This window comes from Hipposideros armiger, unplaced genomic scaffold (assembly GCF_001890085.2).
Source record: "Hipposideros armiger isolate ML-2016 unplaced genomic scaffold, ASM189008v1 scaffold_397, whole genome shotgun sequence".
In the NCBI taxonomy this organism is placed as follows: Eukaryota; Metazoa; Chordata; class Mammalia; order Chiroptera; family Hipposideridae; genus Hipposideros; species Hipposideros armiger.
In genome coordinates, this window is record NW_017731747.1 from 1,620,452 (window position 1) to 1,639,415 (window position 18,964).

Genomic DNA, 18,964 nt, shown 5'->3' on the forward strand with positions numbered 1-18,964 from the left:
ATTGAGTTCCTTCACATTTCAGGCCCTCAGTAAATGGTTCCATTTATTGTGAGCAGGGAGGGGGTGGTATGGCGGCACAGAGCAGAAAGAGCTCAGGCCTTGATTGGACTCATGGTAGATGTGGGTTTGCATCTTTGTTAGTTGTGTGACTGAGAACACATTTACCTAACCTTTCTGACCCTCTGTAAAATGAGGGTTAAACTTGCAAGGTATCTTATAATAATTTAATGAAAAAGTACATGGAAATATCTAGTGCAGTTCCTGATAAGTATAAGATAAACAGTAAATGATAGCCAATTGTTGAGTGGCCTGAATGTAATTTTTCAGGTAAGCATTCCTGATGGGGGGAAATTACTATGTAGAGTTAATTTGAGGAGGACTGCTGCTAAGCAGTTTCAACTGGTAATGTGCAATCACCAATCTGTGTATTTGCAGTCTGAATACTTGAAGCTTAAACCTAAAAAGTAAGGCAGTGTTTTCTAAAGAAATCTCTGAGAGGCAGATATTAGAATCACTAAAAATACTTAGTAAAAATGCAGCTCTTCATCAGCATCTCTGATTTTTATAAATGTCTCCAAGATGATCTTTATCATACTGAAGTTTGAGATCTCAGGTCTAATCCATAGCACTTATTTGAAGTATTGGAATACTTGGACAGTACTTTGAGAGAAGAAAGAATAATTCATTGTATCTAATTTCAGATAAATAAGATTAGAATGCTGGGTTTCTTAAATAGACTCAGATATAAGCTATGCCCCCCTCCCATCCCGCAAAGTGTTCCAACTTAAAAAGTAATGAATGTTTGCTCCAAATTCTTTTTAGTTATTGAGAAACCAGAGATTTCCTGCATCTTATCATCATGCAGTGGAAACTGTTGTGAATATGCTGATGCCGCACATCACTCAGAAGTTTCGAGATAACCCAGAGGCATCTAAGAATGCGAATCACAGCCTTGCTGTCTTCATCAAGGTGAGGACCTCCAGGCCAGAGGGTGTCGGCTAAGTGACTAAAACGTTCTTTCTAGCGGGAGTGACTAGTATATAGTAGTTAGTAGTTGCTCAGTGTCAGTGGCATGAGTGTATGCCAAAGGATAAACTTATTAGTTGCTCAATGTCAGTGGCATGTGTGTATGCCAAAGGATAAACTTATTAACAGTGAAGACCGATTAGAACGCAACTTTCCAAAATGTTTGGGCCTAAATCCTTACCTTGGTGGGTTGTTTCCTCCACAGAGATGCTTCACCTTCATGGACAGAGGCTTCGTCTTTAAACAGATCAACAACTACATCAGCTGCTTTGCTCCCGGAGATCCAAAGGTGGGGCATGTGTTACATGCTGCTCTTCTCATCTCGCGGGTTCCCGTGAAGAAACCTGCATGTTTCTCTTGGTTCATGTTAGAATATTCTTTCAGTCCCAGAAGCACCATTCACTCCCCATTCTTGAAGATACTAACTAGTACTTACTTACATTATTAATGTGTGAGATATTAGGGACACTAATTCTGAATGTGAAATAAACATATCTATTGGTTTTTCCCATAAACACCTGAAATGATTTCTCAAATGCAAAACTGAAAGTACACATGTTGGGAATCATAGTTTTATTCAGCAAGATAATAGAAGTAACCCGGTAGCCTTTCTCTTACTCATTTTTTTTTATTGTATTCAGTCTGTGTCTATAACTATAAGCTGCCTGAAATCCTTTTTTGAAGTAGGAGGAGCATAAATAATAAATGTCCTCAAAGTTAGTGGAGAACATTGTTTAATGAAATGTGTTCTCAACTTTCAGACAGCTCCCTGCAGCCATTCTAAAATCTAAAGTAGCAGTGAGCGTGCCATTCCAAGAAGGTCAGGAAGCTAAAGACTGGGTGTATTATTTCATACGGGGCTTTTAGGGTGCTGTGTAAAGTGTCCAGCAAGATTTAACTTAGGACTAAATGTTTTTCCTGCAGACCCTCTTTGAATACAAGTTTGAGTTTCTCCGTGTGGTGTGCAATCATGAACATTATATTCCTTTGAATTTACCGATGCCATTTGGAAAAGGCAGGATTCAAAGATACCAAGGTAATCTTACCTGCGCACCTATTAACTTAAGTCTTTTCACTAAGAAAGCCACTTGTTTTAAATAAGATAAGGGAGTTGATTCCAACCTGACATTAGAATTTTTTATGTTCTTCATTGCTGGATTAATTTTTTTTTCTTGTTCAATTTCCATGTTGAAAAATACTGATAAAATGTTCTATGGGAACTTATTTTTCAGCCAACTTACCAGACAACAGATCATGTTAGTATGACTCTTTTTCATTGAAAAATTCCTTTGCTTAAACAATAGAAATCCATTTTACTTACTGTAGTATATTTTTATTTGTTTCACTTTTCCTTTTTTCTCATGAATTAGCTTTTCTTTCACCAACCGTGGAGTCAAATGAAACTCCTGTAGGTAGGTGTGGGGTGTGATGCTTGCTTTCTTGCATTTTCCTCCTTTAAAAGAAAAAGAATGCAAGGATGGCTGAAATGCTTTCATATGCTTTTCACTCTGGCATTTCCCAGATACTTGGATCAGTTTTTAAACTCATGACAAACCAGTGAATGTGTTCTCACTGTAGCTAAGATATTGCTGTGACATACAGGGAGGCACCTCGTTTTTCACTCCTGGATCCTCTAGGATGTTTCTTTAAGAAGTAAAACAAAAAAGCCCAGCTTCACTCCAAAAATGTATTATTCCACCATTTTCATAGCCCTTGCCCATAGTGGTGGTCATAACCTAAATCACAAGCAACATGGCTTCTCACAATGCTTTTTATGTTTGCATGTTGAGTCTTTATTAAGTGTTCTGTATCCTTTTTAAGTTTGAAGAGACTTAAGCTCATAGAGATTCTTTATCTTCATTGAGTAAATCGAATGTGTCAAATTAGTCTGTCAGGTTTGGTGCTCTGTGTGTGCTCAGGATTATTTATGCTAAAGGAGGGAAAAGGTGGAAGGATGCCACCAAACTATTAATAACACCTAAATCAACTGACTCTGAAATTCAGAGAGAAATATACAAAGAAATTCATTCAGAGACATAAATATCTTCCCCCCAGACCCAGACTGACTTTTAAGGAATGAGAAGGGGGACTGTGGCCCTGGATTTGGCATTCATGCATTCAACAAATATTTACTCAGCACCAACTGTGTCTAGCCTCGGGATACAGTTGTGGACAAGTATCCACGTAAAAACATCCAAACCTGTGAAGAGTTTTTATAAGATTTTATTTGAACCAAACTAAGGACAGTTGCCGGGAAGCAAGATCTCAAATGCTTCTTAGAATGGCAGTTTGCAGCTTCCTTTATGCATTTTGAATTAAGGAGGGAACTGAGGAAGATTACAGGAAGGTGGGAGAAAACAAGGCAGGGATTGGATTACAGGATCATTGACAAGATTATATGCTTTCTTGAGGGTGGTTATTTCAGAGGTGTTAACCTAGATGCACAGAAACAATGGGCAGGGCTGGCTTAGGGCAAAGATAAACCTCTTACAAGAAAGCTACGTGCCTGGGGCATGACTGCCCACCATGACCTGCCCATTTATGACCAGATCACCCTGTGAGGTTACTTTCTGTAGCTCCCCTTTTTCGTCCACACAAGGATGAACATCCCTGCCTGTGTTACCTAAGGGAAATACGTAGAATGTTAGAAAATGATATGTGCTAAGGAGAGAAAAGCAAAGCAATGAAAGGGGCTATGACATGGAGTGACATCTGAGCTAGAGTGACCAGGAAAATGGTAACCTGAAGAGAGCGAGGGGCTGAGCCACGTACAGGTCTGGAGGAAAACATTCTGGGCGGAGAGAACAGCCAGTTACTCAGCATCCGCCCATCCAGCCCCGGCCCAGCTGTCTGATCTCACTCCCCACTATTCCCCTCATTTCAGACACACCTACTACTCCCAGCAACTCCAACATGGCGTGCCCACCCCTGACACCCTTAACCTTTAATAGTCACCTCCTTGCGTGGCGGGGGGAAGTCCTCATCTCCCTCCCCAACCGGTCACTCAGCACCTCCTATGTGGTGCTTACCAGGTCTCCCACTTACCCTTTCCCAGCAGCCCAACGGAATTAATCACTGCCGACCTAGTACTTCAGACCTCGTCATATCCTCCCTCATGTCACAGTCAGTCACTACTAGCCCATCTGTACTTGGGGACCATGACTATCTTTTCCTTTCACCTGTCAGTGCTGAGGGCCGCTGTTCACACCCGGTGGCTGGGCAGTGAGCGTTTGCTATGCCTGCCTTCCCCTCTGATCTAGCAGGGTGCAGCTGCTTATCCTGCAGAACTGAGTGAAGTGGCACCCCCTCAGGTGCCCTGCAGACTCGCACAAGCTCTCAGCAGACTGCTGGGTATTTGGCGACAAGAGGGGCTGGGCTGCCTCTTGTCACATGGGTGCATGGGTGTGGGTCACCTACAGATAATTCACTGATAGGAATAAGCATTTTTAGTATCCTCCTTCCTGTCTCCCTTCTCACTGGTTGCCCCTTCTCTCTCCGTGGGTGTGCATGTGTACAGTTAAACCCGTAAAGTTTTCTTCTAAGGGGTTTATGTGAATTCAAGCTGTGAACTGCCATTTGGATAAACTGGGTTTAACGTAAACAGTGGACATGATTATTCTGGAAAGAGAAATAATCTTTCCTTTGCTTCTGCTTTGGGGTTTCCTAGGACTTGGGTCAGTATTTTGGATAGGTTTAGAAGTAACTATTAATAATGTGGCATTCAAGTCAAATGAAGAGTCTATAGATTATTCTCTAATATAGATTGTTCAGTATAAAAGTTCAAGTCCTGGCTACAGCTTACTGAAAAGGTGTGTTTCAGCTTCAGAGTGATGTTCAGCTGCTTTTGTTTGCCTCCCTCTGTAGATCTCGCGATTGCTTTTATCTCTTTTCCAGAAGAGCTTTCAGTTTTGTCCTTTAGCTTGCTGACCGTTTACTAGTTTGGATTGGTGTTTTGCCCATTTTAGTTGTAGTTTATATTAGTTTTTAATTTGCTTTTAGAGGTGCAGAAGTATTAAGAGTATATATTTTAAAATTCTGTATTAGTTCTCCATTCATCAACAGCAAAATAAATAGATTATATGCTAACTTGTTTATTTAAAATACATTGGATTTTAATGGGAGTATTCATGACCAGGAAATAGGTAAATGAACTCATTTAGTAAAGACAATTTTAATACACTGTGTATATTTATTTTTCTTTAATTACATATTTGTTATCCATAAATCACTCCTCTATAATACTGTCAATTAGTACAACTTTATTTTTTAACTTCACGTCAATTGCAAAATTATATTTGTAATATATATGTTCTATATTCTAAAATTTTGTACTAAAGCTAGTCACTAACCTTATTATATAAGACGCAATATGTTTCAAATCAAATTCCAGTGAAATTGTTTGTATTTAAGTTTTGTTTTCATTTAAGAGTGCCATGTGTTGAGAAGTAGAGCAGTCTTTTAGCTAACCCACCCTTTGCAGTTGGAAGCCAAGCCTAATCGTCTGGTGACACGCACAGGGTGGGCTGAAAGCACAGGGTGGGTTTGGTTTTTATTTTGTTCAAAGGGCGTTACTGGGTCTCTAACTAAAGCAGTTTCCATCCTCCTTTCAGATCTCCAGCTTGACTACTCATTAACAGATGAGTTCTGCAGAAACCACTTCTTGGTGGGACTGTTACTGAGGGAGGTGGGGACCGCCCTGCAGGAGTTTAGGGAGGTCCGGCTGATTGCCATCAGCGTGCTCAAGAACCTGTTGATAAAGCATTCTTTCGATGACAGATACACTTCTCGGGTGAGTGGTCCCCAAAGAAAGGAAATATGGATTGATAAACGTCCTTTAAGTAATGTGAAGAAAGTAACCAGTTAGAAAGTTAGTGGTAACCACATTAAGACTTTTCTCTGTTTATGCAATAAAATCTCTAATAGCAGCCTTTATAGGAAGGATGCAAATACAAGAGATGGCCGTTGCCAACTCAGGCCGTCATTAAGTCCTCAGCACCTGGGATGAACTTACAATGCGCACCTTTCTTTCAGAGCCATCAAGCAAGGATAGCCACTCTCTACCTGCCTCTGTTTGGTCTGCTGATCGAAAACGTCCAGCGGATCAATGTGAGGGATGTGTCACCGTTCCCTGTGAACCCTGGCAGTGTACGTAAGCATATTCATGTAGACACAGCTTGGATTTTTTTTCCTGTGGCTGCCCTAAGGAAGCAGCACAAACTAGATGGCCCCAAACAGCAGAAATTTATTCTCGCAGAGTCAGGAGGTCAGAAGTCCAAACTCACGGTGTCAGCAGGGTTGGTTTTTTCTGGAGGCTGTGGGTGAAGAGCCTGTCCCCTGTCTCAGACCCAGCCTCTGACGGTCGCCGGAAACCCTTGGGTTCTTTGGCTCGTAGCTGCATCACTCCAGTCTCAGCTTCATCCCCACACAGCCTTCTCCCTGGTATGTGCCTGTGACTCTGGTGTCCCCTTCTTTTCTGATAAGAACACCACTGATTAGGTATAGGGTCCACCCTAATCCAGATGACCACATTTTACCTTATGTCTTAATGACATCTGCAAAGACCCTATTTCCAAATAAGATCACGTTCTGAGATTCTGGGTGGATATAAATTTGGGGGGGGGGACACTATTCAACCCAGCACATACCTTTTTTTGGGGGAGGGGTTGCCACTAAAACCATAATAATCCATAGTCCTCTTGATAAATTACATTTCTGGCTAAGATGGGGGTCAATCAGTAAACCTTCAACTCTTGTTAAAAATCGTTATATGAAAACCTTGCTTTATTGGCCCAATATCTTGTAAAATCTCAGGATCTTCTTTGTGTATTCAACAAATATTTATAGCGGAGGGAGGTAAAAAAAACAAAACCCAAACATAGTTCTAACCCGTGTGTGATGAGAGCTCAGCGCTAGCCTCAGCTCTGATTATAACATACAACACCATCTTGGAAATGCCACCATCTTGGAAATGCCACCCCTTTGGGCTAAAGTTTCTCTCTGTATATAATGTTAGAAAGTCAAGCCAGATGTCAGAGAGGCCAGGGTGAGTGGTGCAAGTTCCAGCTCCAAGAACTGACCACCTGCATGTATATTAACCTTCATGCAGTCATTAAAAATGTACTGAAAATTAAGTTGACTGAAGGATGATCCCAGAAATTACCTCAAAACTTTTTGGTTGGAGACCACCTGCTATTAATTTGGACAGATGCTACCCGTTCAGCAATTTCCTTTCCCTTTTAATCTGGACCTATAAACTGGCTCAGATGTTAATCTTGCCACTTTATCATATAGTGTGTACACTTCGGGAGTTTCCTTGTGTGTTTCTGTCCCTTTTCCCCAAATAGGGATGCAGTATCCCATTTTTTACACTATTTCTGCACCTCTGAATACACCTCCTAAGTAATTCAGGGCATAATGCTATCTATTTCTCTGTACAGCTTCAGTCCTGAGAAAAATGAGCACAAGGTCTTTCCTTGGCTCTCAGCAAGTAAAATCCTTTTTGTGACATCACTTCAACATTAACGTAATTTCTCCACTGATTGAGAGTTCACATGAAGCTCCAAACTTGCAGAGACTTTCACTGCTGCTATTGTGAGTCACTGTTGCTCCTTTGGGAGGATTTCCAACGTGAGAGAAAAACCAGTGTTCCAGTTAGAAAAAGCACATGAGGCATTTTTATGAAGGAAAAAAAAAAAACATAACAAAATAATGTAAAGAGATGTTGGACGTCAGAGCCCTGGAAAGGGAAAGGTGCTAGACCTCCTGGGGAGAAAAATGACTTCTTGAGCCAATATCTCTATGCCCGCCTCCCTCAGACTTGAAATCTTCTGTGCCCGCTACTCCTTGCTCGGTCTCTGACCCATCACCACCTTCCTCCCTGGCACAGGACATGCGGCTGCTTCTCCCACTCAGGCGCATTTAACGTGTCAGGCTGTTCTGTCTTGTTCTCACACTTGCCCTCACAATTCCAAGAACAGCTGATGACTCTCGTAGAAATCATCTTTGGTTATTCCTTCTCTTTCTTGCCTTTGACAGACTGTGAAGGAGGAGTCCCTTACTCTACCAGCTGTAAACCCATTAGTGACGCCGCAGAAATCTGGGAACACCCTGGATAACAGCCTACACAAAGACCTCTTTGGCGCCATCTCTGGAATCGGTAATGCGCGGGGCTCTGAGTTCCCCCTCTCTAGTTTAATCCTGAAAGGGTCTTTAACTCAATAGTTTGTTAGATTTCAAATTAGAACTTTGAAGTCTCTGAGTGTCTGCTTTGAAAATTCTCTTCCTGGTTTTGCTAGTGAACAACTCAAACCCCTCAACTCTACATGGAAACAGAGATCCCAAATTCTCATGAATTCCGAAAATAGCGCGCTTAATTAATGTGTGCTGTTTGCTTGTTGTTAATGCTTAAATTAACTTATCATTTTAAATCTTCATTTGGAGTGCTTATCTTTTAGCAAAGGAGTATCTTTGCACATACGTTTGTGGGGGATGAGTAGGATTTATTTATAGTGTTAGCAATTTAGATGAGATGTGACAGAGTACGTAATTCCTGAAGGAGATAGTGGTTTATGGCTGCGATGCAATCCTGAAATTGGTTTTCTAAAATCTTTCCTGGAATATTTTGTCTCTCTGAAATAATGTACAAGTAGTCCCCATGGAGAGGAGAACAGATGGCATAAATCAAGATCCAAATGGAGTAGTTTCTCCAAAAGAAAATGCCTGAGAAGTATACTTATTAATATTCTAGCTAATTGAGCCCCTGTGCTAGCTCCTTCATAAAGATAATGGTACAAAAAACGATGTCTTTCCCGAGCTGTCATAGATACTCAAAGGCTTATTCGGTCTGTCTTTATCCCTTTCTTTTATACTACACTTGGAATAATGAAACATCTTGCTATGGCTCGTGTTTAGACCATGCAATAATGGGACTAACTCCTAGGGCAAAATAAACGGCAGTCCTTTTAGCTGACTAATTTGCAGGACTGTTCATTCTGAGTTTGTCCTTACCTTCTGTGTTGTTCTTGTTATTAACATGTAATTTCATGTAGGTGATGGAACTGGGCGGAATATAAAACTGGGAACCTCACACTAAGGCCCAAATGGATCCTACAATACCAATACCAACCCTTAATCTTACTTATGTTCATGTATGTTTTTCATAATTATACTTACCTCGTGTGGCATCATAACGATTAAATAAGTTAATTCATGTATGATGCTCAGAGCAGAGCCGGGCACACGGCGCTGCCATTCGCCTTTCTCCTGGGGCCTTAATCGGTCTGCTTCGCCTTGCTCTGCCCACGTGCTCAGCCGCCGCTCCAGGAGCGGGCAGGGGGATCTCTTCCGAGGGTTTTGTCTGCAGTGGTTCACAGCATTGGCTTCACAGTCAGACAGATGTGGCTTTGGAGCTGGACTCCACGGCTTACTGCCACAGGCAGGATGTCGCTCCTCTTTACCTTGTGTCCACATCTCCAAAACAGTCATGGTGAGGGATGCAGAGGTAATACGATGCGTGCAGTGCTGGGCATGGTAAACACTCAGCATCAGTATTTGACTGCCATTATAACAAGCATAATGCTTTAGCGTTACTCATGCTTTGCGATATACTCCCAGTATATCCAATTAGATGAGTCCTGGGGTCTAGGAATGGGGTGAAATCTTAGCTCCCTGACCCGCACTCAGTAGGATTCAAGACTATGGACATTATCTAACTACAGTGGGGTGATGTTCTGACGCTGACTTTATTCTCCAGTTCCCCATTCACCTTGTTAGGGTTTAGGACGCATTGAGAACGTCAAGATGGAACACTGGGTGTCTTCAGCATGACTCCATGACTCCATCTTTGTGGGGAAGTTATGGAAAGTACTTGCGACTCATGGTCTCTTTTCACTCTTCCTTGAATGTCAAGATCTGAATCCACTTTTCATAGGAATTCACCAGAACAAACTTATTTATACTCAGGCTTTATGGGTATTTCCCCCCATCTTGAAAGGCTTAAATTCTTGTTCCCTTTTAGGAACGCTGTCCAGGGAAGTCCCACCTATGACCTAGGTTTACTGGTTGTTTTCTGGCAGCTTTAGCAACTCTTCTTTTATTCATCGAAGAGTTTCCAGTTAATTTTAGTCCCAGTGCTTATCCTTCAAGAGCAGACTTTCTCTTTACATCTCCATTCAGAAGGAATCCTGTTTCTATGCACATTGAGAATGTGCCCTCAGAGGTTTTTTGGGGGTTTTTTTTAGTGTTTTTGGAACATGGTGCATGGAAATTTCTAAAACTGATTTATTTATTGCTGGGTACAAGTACTCTGAGATTACATTCATTTTGAAAGGCACACATTCTTAGCCTCAGGTTCCTTTTACCACCTACTCAGTGTATTGTGTTGGGCTGTCTGTACAAAGGGGAGAGAGGCAAACTAAACTTCGCTTCACTTACATGTTGTTTAAGATTTTTTTAAGTTATGCACTGGGTCAGGATATTAAATGTAAACACACACACAATAGGCACATAATTCTAAGCATGTTGATCTTGATTTATTGCATTTTCATCTGTTTGCCTTAGATTCGGACTATAGTTCTGGAATTGAGCCTAAAACTCTGAGAGTTAAGGATCCTATTTTCCTTTCCTGAGGACCTCTTTGTTTTGAGCTCCGTGTTCTACATTAACTATCCAAGTCCATTAAAAGTCCAAGTCCATTAGGAGGACTATAATTATAATTTGGTCATAGTGTATGTTTCTTTTCTCTCTGAGTATAGAAAAAGGCTCGTTGTGTTTTCCTGGGGTTTCCACCTGCTCCTTGTGACAATTAGTCACATAGTTTCTATTCTGGGGAATGCTGCCTGTGGCCAATGGTTTACATGTTCCATCCTTCACTTAAATTTTCAAATTCCTTTGGCTCTTCTTTTCTTGATTTTAACACACTGAATTGGTTTCAGAGATGGTGTTGAATAAGCCCGAGTGTTAGGTAAGGGGAGGGATTAGTTTAGAAGTGTCTTAGTCCACGGCAGCCAATTTGCAACGCTGAAACCTGAAAACGGCCAGTGTGTTGGGAGCTGCCAGGTAAAAGTATCTTCAGCTTGGGCTTGGGCAGCTGTGCTTACAGCTTGCTGGAGCACAGGGCCAAAACACTCCTGGTGCCGTCTGCAGCACCAGCCAGGCCTTTCAGCTAGAGGCGTGCCTTTTGGTTCAGCACAGAATGTACAAGTCAGAGTCAGTCTTAATTATGTGATTTGCTTACATCTTATCTAAGCAGGAAATCAATCTATTACTTTTAAAAATCCCACAATACCGAAGTGAGGGGGTCTGATTTCTGCCTTCAAATGCTGTCTTTTCACAGATGTCACAAATTTTATGTCTAAGTTAGATTTCCTTTCTGCTTGTAACTGTTTTATTGCAGAGCTTCCCAAAAATTCTCAGTTCACTTGTTGTCAGAGTAATTTTTTTCAGACTCCCCAGGCCAAAAGAAACACGTAACAATTGTGTTTATTAGGTACTTAGTGCCAAATAACTTACGTTCTTATATTCTAACAACTTATTAGGCATTTGAAAAACTATACATAAGTTGAAAGAAAAAAAGTTTTATTTTTAATAACCACAACTCTTCCTAATGAGCTGTGTGTGGCTGGTGGGCACTGCCAAGCTTCCCAGATTTGGAATCGAGTTGCTCGCAGCTCTCGTTTCCTGTTCCACATTGATTTTCACCCAGTACTTGCTTTTTATCATAACAACCACTAAATACCCAGCTTCACAAAGAGATGACATCATCGAAAGGAATGTAGCATGATTTAATGTTGAAAACTACAGTTTCCGACAGATGTCAAGTGTCATTTGTTTTCCTTAGATGTCAGTGTTTTCCTTAGAAATATAAAGTATCTCATGACACCCCCCTGAGTTTTCTAGGGTACCTCAGCATACAGTTTGAATGCTGTGGGTTTATTGCATGGCTTAATTTTTTTGATTGATAGTTGTAGGTGGATTTATCTTTTAAAATTTTTTTTGAGTCTTCATCCTATCCCATTCTGAAACAGTGGGTGCTCTTTTAGTCTTAGCAATCAAAAGCTGTTGCTCCTAAGTGAATTGGTAACTACATTTGAATGTTTCTAATTAAAGTTTATTTTTATCTACTTTATATGGCCTGGTTCTGTAAAGGTGACTGAAGGCAACTTTTGAACCAGCTTCCTAACAGAAAAAATAAGTGCCGTAAAAGCAATTCCCCTTAAAATTCAGTACTTATCTTTATTTTGTTCTGTCTCACCAAATGTTTGGTCGTGGCTTCATTTCCATTTAGCTTCTCCATACACGACTTCAACTGCAAACATCAACAGTGTGAAAAATGCTGATTCGAGAGGATCCCTCATAAGCACAGATTCAGGGAACAGCCTTCCAGAAAGGAACAGTGAGAAAAACAATTCCCTGGATAAGGTAATTTCTTTCTATATAACTTCAGTGTTTCTTACAACAAATAGATTTAGTCCAAAGTAAACATGCTTCATGTTCTAGGGTTCATTGTGTAACCTTTAAAAAAAACAAAACAAAACTCAGTGAATGTGGGATAGATAATCAGAGTATTAACTAAGGATGGAGCCCATTCCCTGAAACTGCCTGACTCCTGTTGCCAGGATTCCAGATCAGGGCAGTGTTTACAGCAGAGCACTTGGAGCAAATGGTTCTGGCGGTTGGACAGCCGGGGAAATAAAAATGTCAGTCACTTAGAATCTCCGTGGTCTATATGCTGGAAAAAACCATTTACAACACAGTTATCCATGCAAACGGGCATTAGGTCCAAAGCCAGCTCCAGAAAAGATTAATTGATCGTATAGGTGATTCTCGGATAAGGCTTTATTTTAAATCACTCTAATCACACCAACCCCAACCCCAACACAACACATCCTCCTATAGTTTACCTGTTTTCTTGAAATAACTAAGGCTCAGCCTATTTGGAATTTTGTGGGAATGGATAAACTTTGAATTTAAACCTGGAACCACAATAGGTTGGTTGCACCTTGGCCACGGTTTATTTCAAGGTAGAGGCAAGCTCATGTACAAGTAAACAGGTGAACCGTTTAGGGATGTCTTCCTAGCTCTCAGAAACATGGAAGACGTCCTTCCTTGGCATCAGGTTTGTAATCTTCTGATGCATCTCGGTGTCTGGCGCTGAGCAGTCTGTAGAGGCGCGAGTACCCCAGCGGCGGGCGTGTGTCATGATGTGCTGACCTCTTCCCTTGACCCTGCCATGCCTTCGTGTGTAGAGGGAGAAGCTGCTCCGGAGGCACTCCGCTTGTGTCATACGCAGTGCTGGAGAGGAGGAGGAGAGCTGCCAGTCAGCCAGGAAAAACCGGGTCACTGTGGACTTTTCCCTTCTAACGATTCCACCTTTGCCAGAGGAGCCCGTGCATGCTGCACCTTCCTTCCCACTGCAAGAAGCACTGAGTTCTCCTAGCGGCTCTGATGAAGTGGGTGGGCCAGGTGATGCATCTGCACTACAGTTTTGCCACTAATTGCCCCTGTCGTTCTTCCTGACATAAAAATAGTCACAGATGTTGCGAATTAAACCTGTGTATTATATATATTTTTTTCAGTAGCCCCTAATACTTTGAGTGGAAGATATTTTTTTCCTGATTTTTTTTTTCCCCCTGCTTTGGTATCTGGCAAAAAAAATGTTCCTGAGTTCAATTGGAAATATAACTTTCAGGATTTTGAAATCTTCTGTGTTTTTATCATGCGAGGAGCTTCTTGTTCTAAATTTTTTTTATGTGAAAACTTTGAACATGTGAACCCACCGTTTAGTGGCAAAACTGCCCTCACCCTGCACCCTGAGCTTTCTGACGTTTGCGGTGTCAAGCTAAGCTGATGATGGAATGACCTCATCAGTTTAGGTCTTTGGCAGTGCTGTGCTGAGGTGTCCGTGTCTGTCCCTGTTGGTACCCGCCCATTGTTTTGCCCCAAGGGTGCCCCATGGCATCCACTGAATGACAGCGCCTCAGCTCTAGGCTTTTGTGGCTGGTACTCAGCAGTACCATAGACTGGATTTGCTGTCCCAGCAACTGACGTTTTCCTGAGACTGAGGTTGGTTGTGCAGTGTCTTCCAAATCATCATTTCTGTGTTTGAGCCTAGCACACATACTTTTCTGCATGAGGTTTTTGTTGGCATTTGAGAGCTAAGCTGATAACTAACACGGTGGTTTTCCAGTTGTGCCCTCTGGCTTGTCCCTTAGGAAAGTATGCACAGGAGGCAAGCCAGAGCTTTCGTGGAATAGCACTTGTGTACATTTGGTGACGATGTGCCTGTGGTTTGTCAACAAATTATTTATACCTTCGGATCAGTATGAACGGACTCAATTCTAAGACTCTTCTTCTCTTCCAAGGGAGAAAAGGGAAACTAAAGTTGTTTTGCCTGCTAACAAAGAAGAAAAATCCACGTGTATTTCCTTTTTCTTTTTAGCACCAACAAAGTGGCACATTGGGAAATTCTGTGGTTCGCTGTGACAAACTTGACCAGTCTGAGATTAAGAGCCTGCTGATGTGTTTCCTCTACATCTTAAAAAGCATGTCTGATGGTAGGTAAAAATGAAGATAGCTGCTTTACTTTCCTTGTTTCAATCTTTGGCTTTTTTTTTTTTTAATTTTAATTGTTTGGAAGGATATAAGGATTTAAAAGGATTTTTCTTCCTTGTTTGAAATACATGTTAATTTCTTAAATGGAGTAGAAATAAGTCTTAATTTGGAAAAATATTTTTATTAATTATGATATTCTAGAAAATGAATTCTAAAATGTGAATGGGCCTGTCTTATAAATTTATAAGAAGCTCAGAGCTACCATCTTAACTAACAAAGGCAGATAAGTCAAGTAGCTTTTGATTTTGTTTTAAATTTCATTTGTCCAAATAAACTTACTGGCAACTTATGTGACTTTATTTGTCAATATCCTGAATTGGGGGAACCTGAGCATCTCTTCCACTTGGAGCGTGTGACATTTCTGGCTTTCACTGGAAGTAAAGTGTGTTATTTTAGTTTTCAAATGGAGATAATGGTACCTGATTACCTTTTCTGATTAAGGATTCGACCATCACATTTTTTTAATAGAAATGACCACAACCATTAATGCTTTATCTCTATCATATAAAGCTGTCCATGAAACAGAGAGTTTCAACTCTGGTTTTGTGATATAAACAATCACATGAAATTGTGTCATGGTACAATGTCACATTTTTTTATCTCATTCAAAATTCTTGACTTATTTTTCCTGAAACAAATTAGGACATGTATGGTGTGCTTCACTAAGGGAGAGAGGATGAACTCTTTTGAAAACAAAAGGCCGTTTTTTGAGACTCTGAAGACCCCTTGTACTGCCTGTGTCTGGTGGCAGTAGGTATGGACATTGAGCATAGTGGAAGGTATTTCTGCCTGAAGATAGTGTTTATTCGAGCTTCCATCTCAGCAGCCAAACAGCCTGACCTTATAACTCAGATGTTAGGAGCAGCACACCTGCCCTTAAAGTGCTTCAGGACTGGGTTATTTTATTCTTCTGTTAAGTTGTCTCTTTAAAATAGCTATTTAAAAAAGAAAGAACAAACAAGATTTTCCTTGGATGATGACCAAATGCAAGCACAGTGCAATTATTCTGATATTTGGGTTATAAAGTTGAAATTCTTTCCATTGAGTCAGACGCTATAAAATTTACATTGTGGTAGTGAGTTTTAGCCAGTATTATAATCCTGTTTTTTGTTCGTTGAAATTACATTTTTAAACATTTTGAGTTTTAAATAATCTGATGTATAACTAGAACATCGCTTATTTTTAAAGCAGAAATGTTGCATCCAAGTGAACGTTATCCTTTAAAGTCAGCCTTTTGGAAGGCCATGCACATATTTTAAAAATGCAACTACCTCTTCAAACGGTTTTATTAATAGACTATCTTTTTTTTTCAATTACCTTCAAGTTATTAATTTCGTTCCTTCATATTGGGTTGTTGGAAAAGTCATGACGCATTTTTGCAATGCAAAACAGAAAAAATACATCATGACTTTTCCGACAACCCAATAGTTGGAGTTTTTGTGTGTGTGTGTCGTGTTTAAGAAATCTTTACCTACCCCCAAGGTCATGAAAATATTCTCTTCTAGTATTTTCTTTTAAAGTTATATTATTTAAAATTTCACAGTGAAATCTTACTGTCTACTTAGAATTGATTTTTGTGTATGGGGTGGGGTGGGGGAGAAACTGCCTTCAGAATGGTTTACCAGACAGACAACCAAGATTAATTGTGTAACTCTGTCCCTGCCTCATCCCTTTGTTCCACGTTTCATGAGCACCTTGCTACTCTCTGTGCCTTCTGTGTCTCTTCCCTTCTTCCTACAGGTTAGCTCTGTCTTTATGATGAAACTAAAGCTTAAGTGTTAGAATGGAGCTTCTTTAAATTGAATAAGCCCATTGTATATGGTATCTGGTATAGATTGGTCCTGGGGTTTGTCCTCTGGTCAGAAATAAGAGGGATTTAGGGGAGGGCTTGGAGGCCGATACTCTGCGATCTCGTCCCATCTCATAACATACAGAATATGCATCATGATTCTAACCGGATAAATGTTTGCTTTCTAGATGCTTTGTTTACGTACTGGAACAAGGCTTCAACATCTGAACTTATGGATTTTTTTACAATATCTGAGTGAGTCGTTTTGTTTTTGCACATTGCCTCTTGATGATTTGCTGGCTAGTTAAGTGGTGTGAAGAATACTGTGTAGTTGAACCAAGAAGGCAGTATTGTTCACGTCTACACTGACTTCTTAAGTAAGCTCTTTCTCCTGGGCCTGACCCCAGCACCTGCTCTCAGGAGCGCATGTCTCCCTGGGCAGGGACGAACCTTAAATTTTTAGATATGTGGTTGTTTTAGATCAGATCTAACTGCTTATGTGTACAAGCCATTTTAATAAAATAACCCAAAATGTATTAGCTGAATTGGATGGTTGCTGCATTTCTAAGTTGAATCTAACTCAACTCAAGCAGATGTAAAAACAGACAGAAAAATTGCTATGATTTAAAAATATATGATAACTAAACTCTTATGTATTATCTACGTTATCTCATTTAACCTCTTCAGCTTAAGCTTCTGGTTTCCTTTAAGCTCTTTGCTTTTATAAACACGAATCCACAATCCCTTATTCAAAACTAGGGCCAGGTGATTTTCCAAATTCAGCATTTTTTTTATTTTTGAAAAATTTACATGTAGAGTATATTCCATAACACCCGAGCAGGGTCTCAGGCAGTGCTCCACAGTCCAACACACTGTTTCTGCAGTGAAAAATTATTCCTGCAGCACTATGATTGTTCACAATAATTGGGTAAGTCATAACTATAAATAGCTTTATATCTGTTAGTGGGGTCATGATTTGCTGCCAAATGAATTTGTACAAACTCAGGTGGAAACCTATGGTGTTCAGAGCTTCGTGCATTTTGGAATTACGGTCTTGTTTGATAGTCTCATGACTATTCTCTCTGCTGCATTAAAGGTGGGAGTTGTCCCATGGTGAGAGAAGATTCAACACCAGAACTTACTGGATGTTATTTTAACTGCCTCTTATTAAACACATGCTTTAAAAAATAAATCAATGTTGTGGATATATTAAAACAAAACAAAAAACTACATACTTCATGTCTGTTAGGGACCAGTCCATGTATTTAAGCCAAAAGAGCGAGCCCCTTGCATAGATTTGAATGAGGACAAAGAAGCCACTCAGAGCAGTACAGAGTGCACATGGCCTCCAGCGTGACTTCTAAGACAAACTGCCTGAAGTAAATGTCGAAGCCCTGACTCGATCGATGGACAACCTCAGGGTTCCCGGGCCTTTCTTCTGCGTGGCTTGAACCACCCACCACAGTCCTGACCGCAGCACAATATGGGGCCTCCCTTGCAGGATAGTAATTTTCCCTGGGTTCCCAGGGACCTTCCAGAGAATTTCTGAAAACCGGAGGGGGCTAGTGGTAGATGTCAGAGTTTATTGAATGTGTTATTGTCGGTGGGTTTAAATAAAACAATGATTTTTATCTTCATGTCTCCCTAATAATCTTTCATCCTGTCTGCAGAGTCTGCTTGCACCAGTTCCAGTACATGGGGAAGCGATATATAGCCAGGTACTGTGGGGGTTTTCGTTTGAAGTATGGTGTCGTTTGCTCAATTACTTTTCTCTGTTCCTTGGATCTGAACGTGTGGGAATTGTTGTCTCTGGTGATTGGCAATTGGAATTCTCATAAACAGCCCTTGAAGACAGTTGGCAGGTTTTTGGATTGCTACCATAAAATCTGTCAGCATCTTTCACCCACATTCCTTCTGTCTCGTTTTGTCTCATGCATATCTCTTGGAAAGGTTTTCCTTCGTGGCCTCTTGCTACACTTTTACGCTTCCTTCCAAATTCCCCCTGGTGTCCTGTTCCTTCTGTCTCTCCTTTCTCTATTCCCAGCTCCTCTTAATGTGTCTTCTGGCTCTGTTCTTCTTCCCCAGTTATTTCTCTTCCCCTGTTTCACTTTCAAAGGTCATTTGTTACCATTACACCTCCCAAAGATATTCATTTCTCATCTAACCACTTTCCTTCTTTCTTAACGAGAGAATGTTTTCAGTCCATCTCAAATTTGTTTGGACTTGCACAAAACCTTCTCTAAAATCGAGCCATTTCTCCTCTACTCTGAATCAGCTATCCAGGCCCTCTGTTTTTATCCAACCAGAACGCTTTATTGAGCATTATAAATCCTCACTTCCCTGTCTCACTATGTACTCTTGGTTGTGCACTGAATTTGGGGAGAGCTAGAAACTCATTGCTGATGGGCACCGAAGCTGCTATTTCTTTGAGGTATTTCTTCAAAGCACATCTTGTCATTATCAGGTTCTTATTCCTGCCCTGTAGCCCCTCCATGTGCCTATATTTGTTTTTTTTCCATGTTGTGTGTTCTGTGATCA

The 18,964-nt window shown here is 40.7% G+C and overlaps 1 protein-coding gene across 1 annotated transcript in view; it reads left to right on the forward strand.

Moving 5' to 3' along the window:
* DOCK9 (dedicator of cytokinesis 9) overlaps positions 1–18,964 on the forward strand; it is a 285,969-nt gene that overhangs the window by 217,683 nt on the left and 49,322 nt on the right. The window contains exons 27-36 of the mRNA XM_019663653.1: positions 823–969; positions 1,232–1,315; positions 1,951–2,062; positions 5,637–5,815; positions 6,058–6,171; positions 8,062–8,182; positions 12,311–12,444; positions 14,465–14,579; positions 16,615–16,681; positions 18,097–18,144. Coding sequence (XP_019519198.1) covers positions 823–969; positions 1,232–1,315; positions 1,951–2,062; positions 5,637–5,815; positions 6,058–6,171; positions 8,062–8,182; positions 12,311–12,444; positions 14,465–14,579; positions 16,615–16,681; positions 18,097–18,144 — 1,121 coding nt within the window. The remainder of the gene's footprint in view (positions 1–822; positions 970–1,231; positions 1,316–1,950; positions 2,063–5,636; positions 5,816–6,057; positions 6,172–8,061; positions 8,183–12,310; positions 12,445–14,464; positions 14,580–16,614; positions 16,682–18,096; positions 18,145–18,964) is intronic.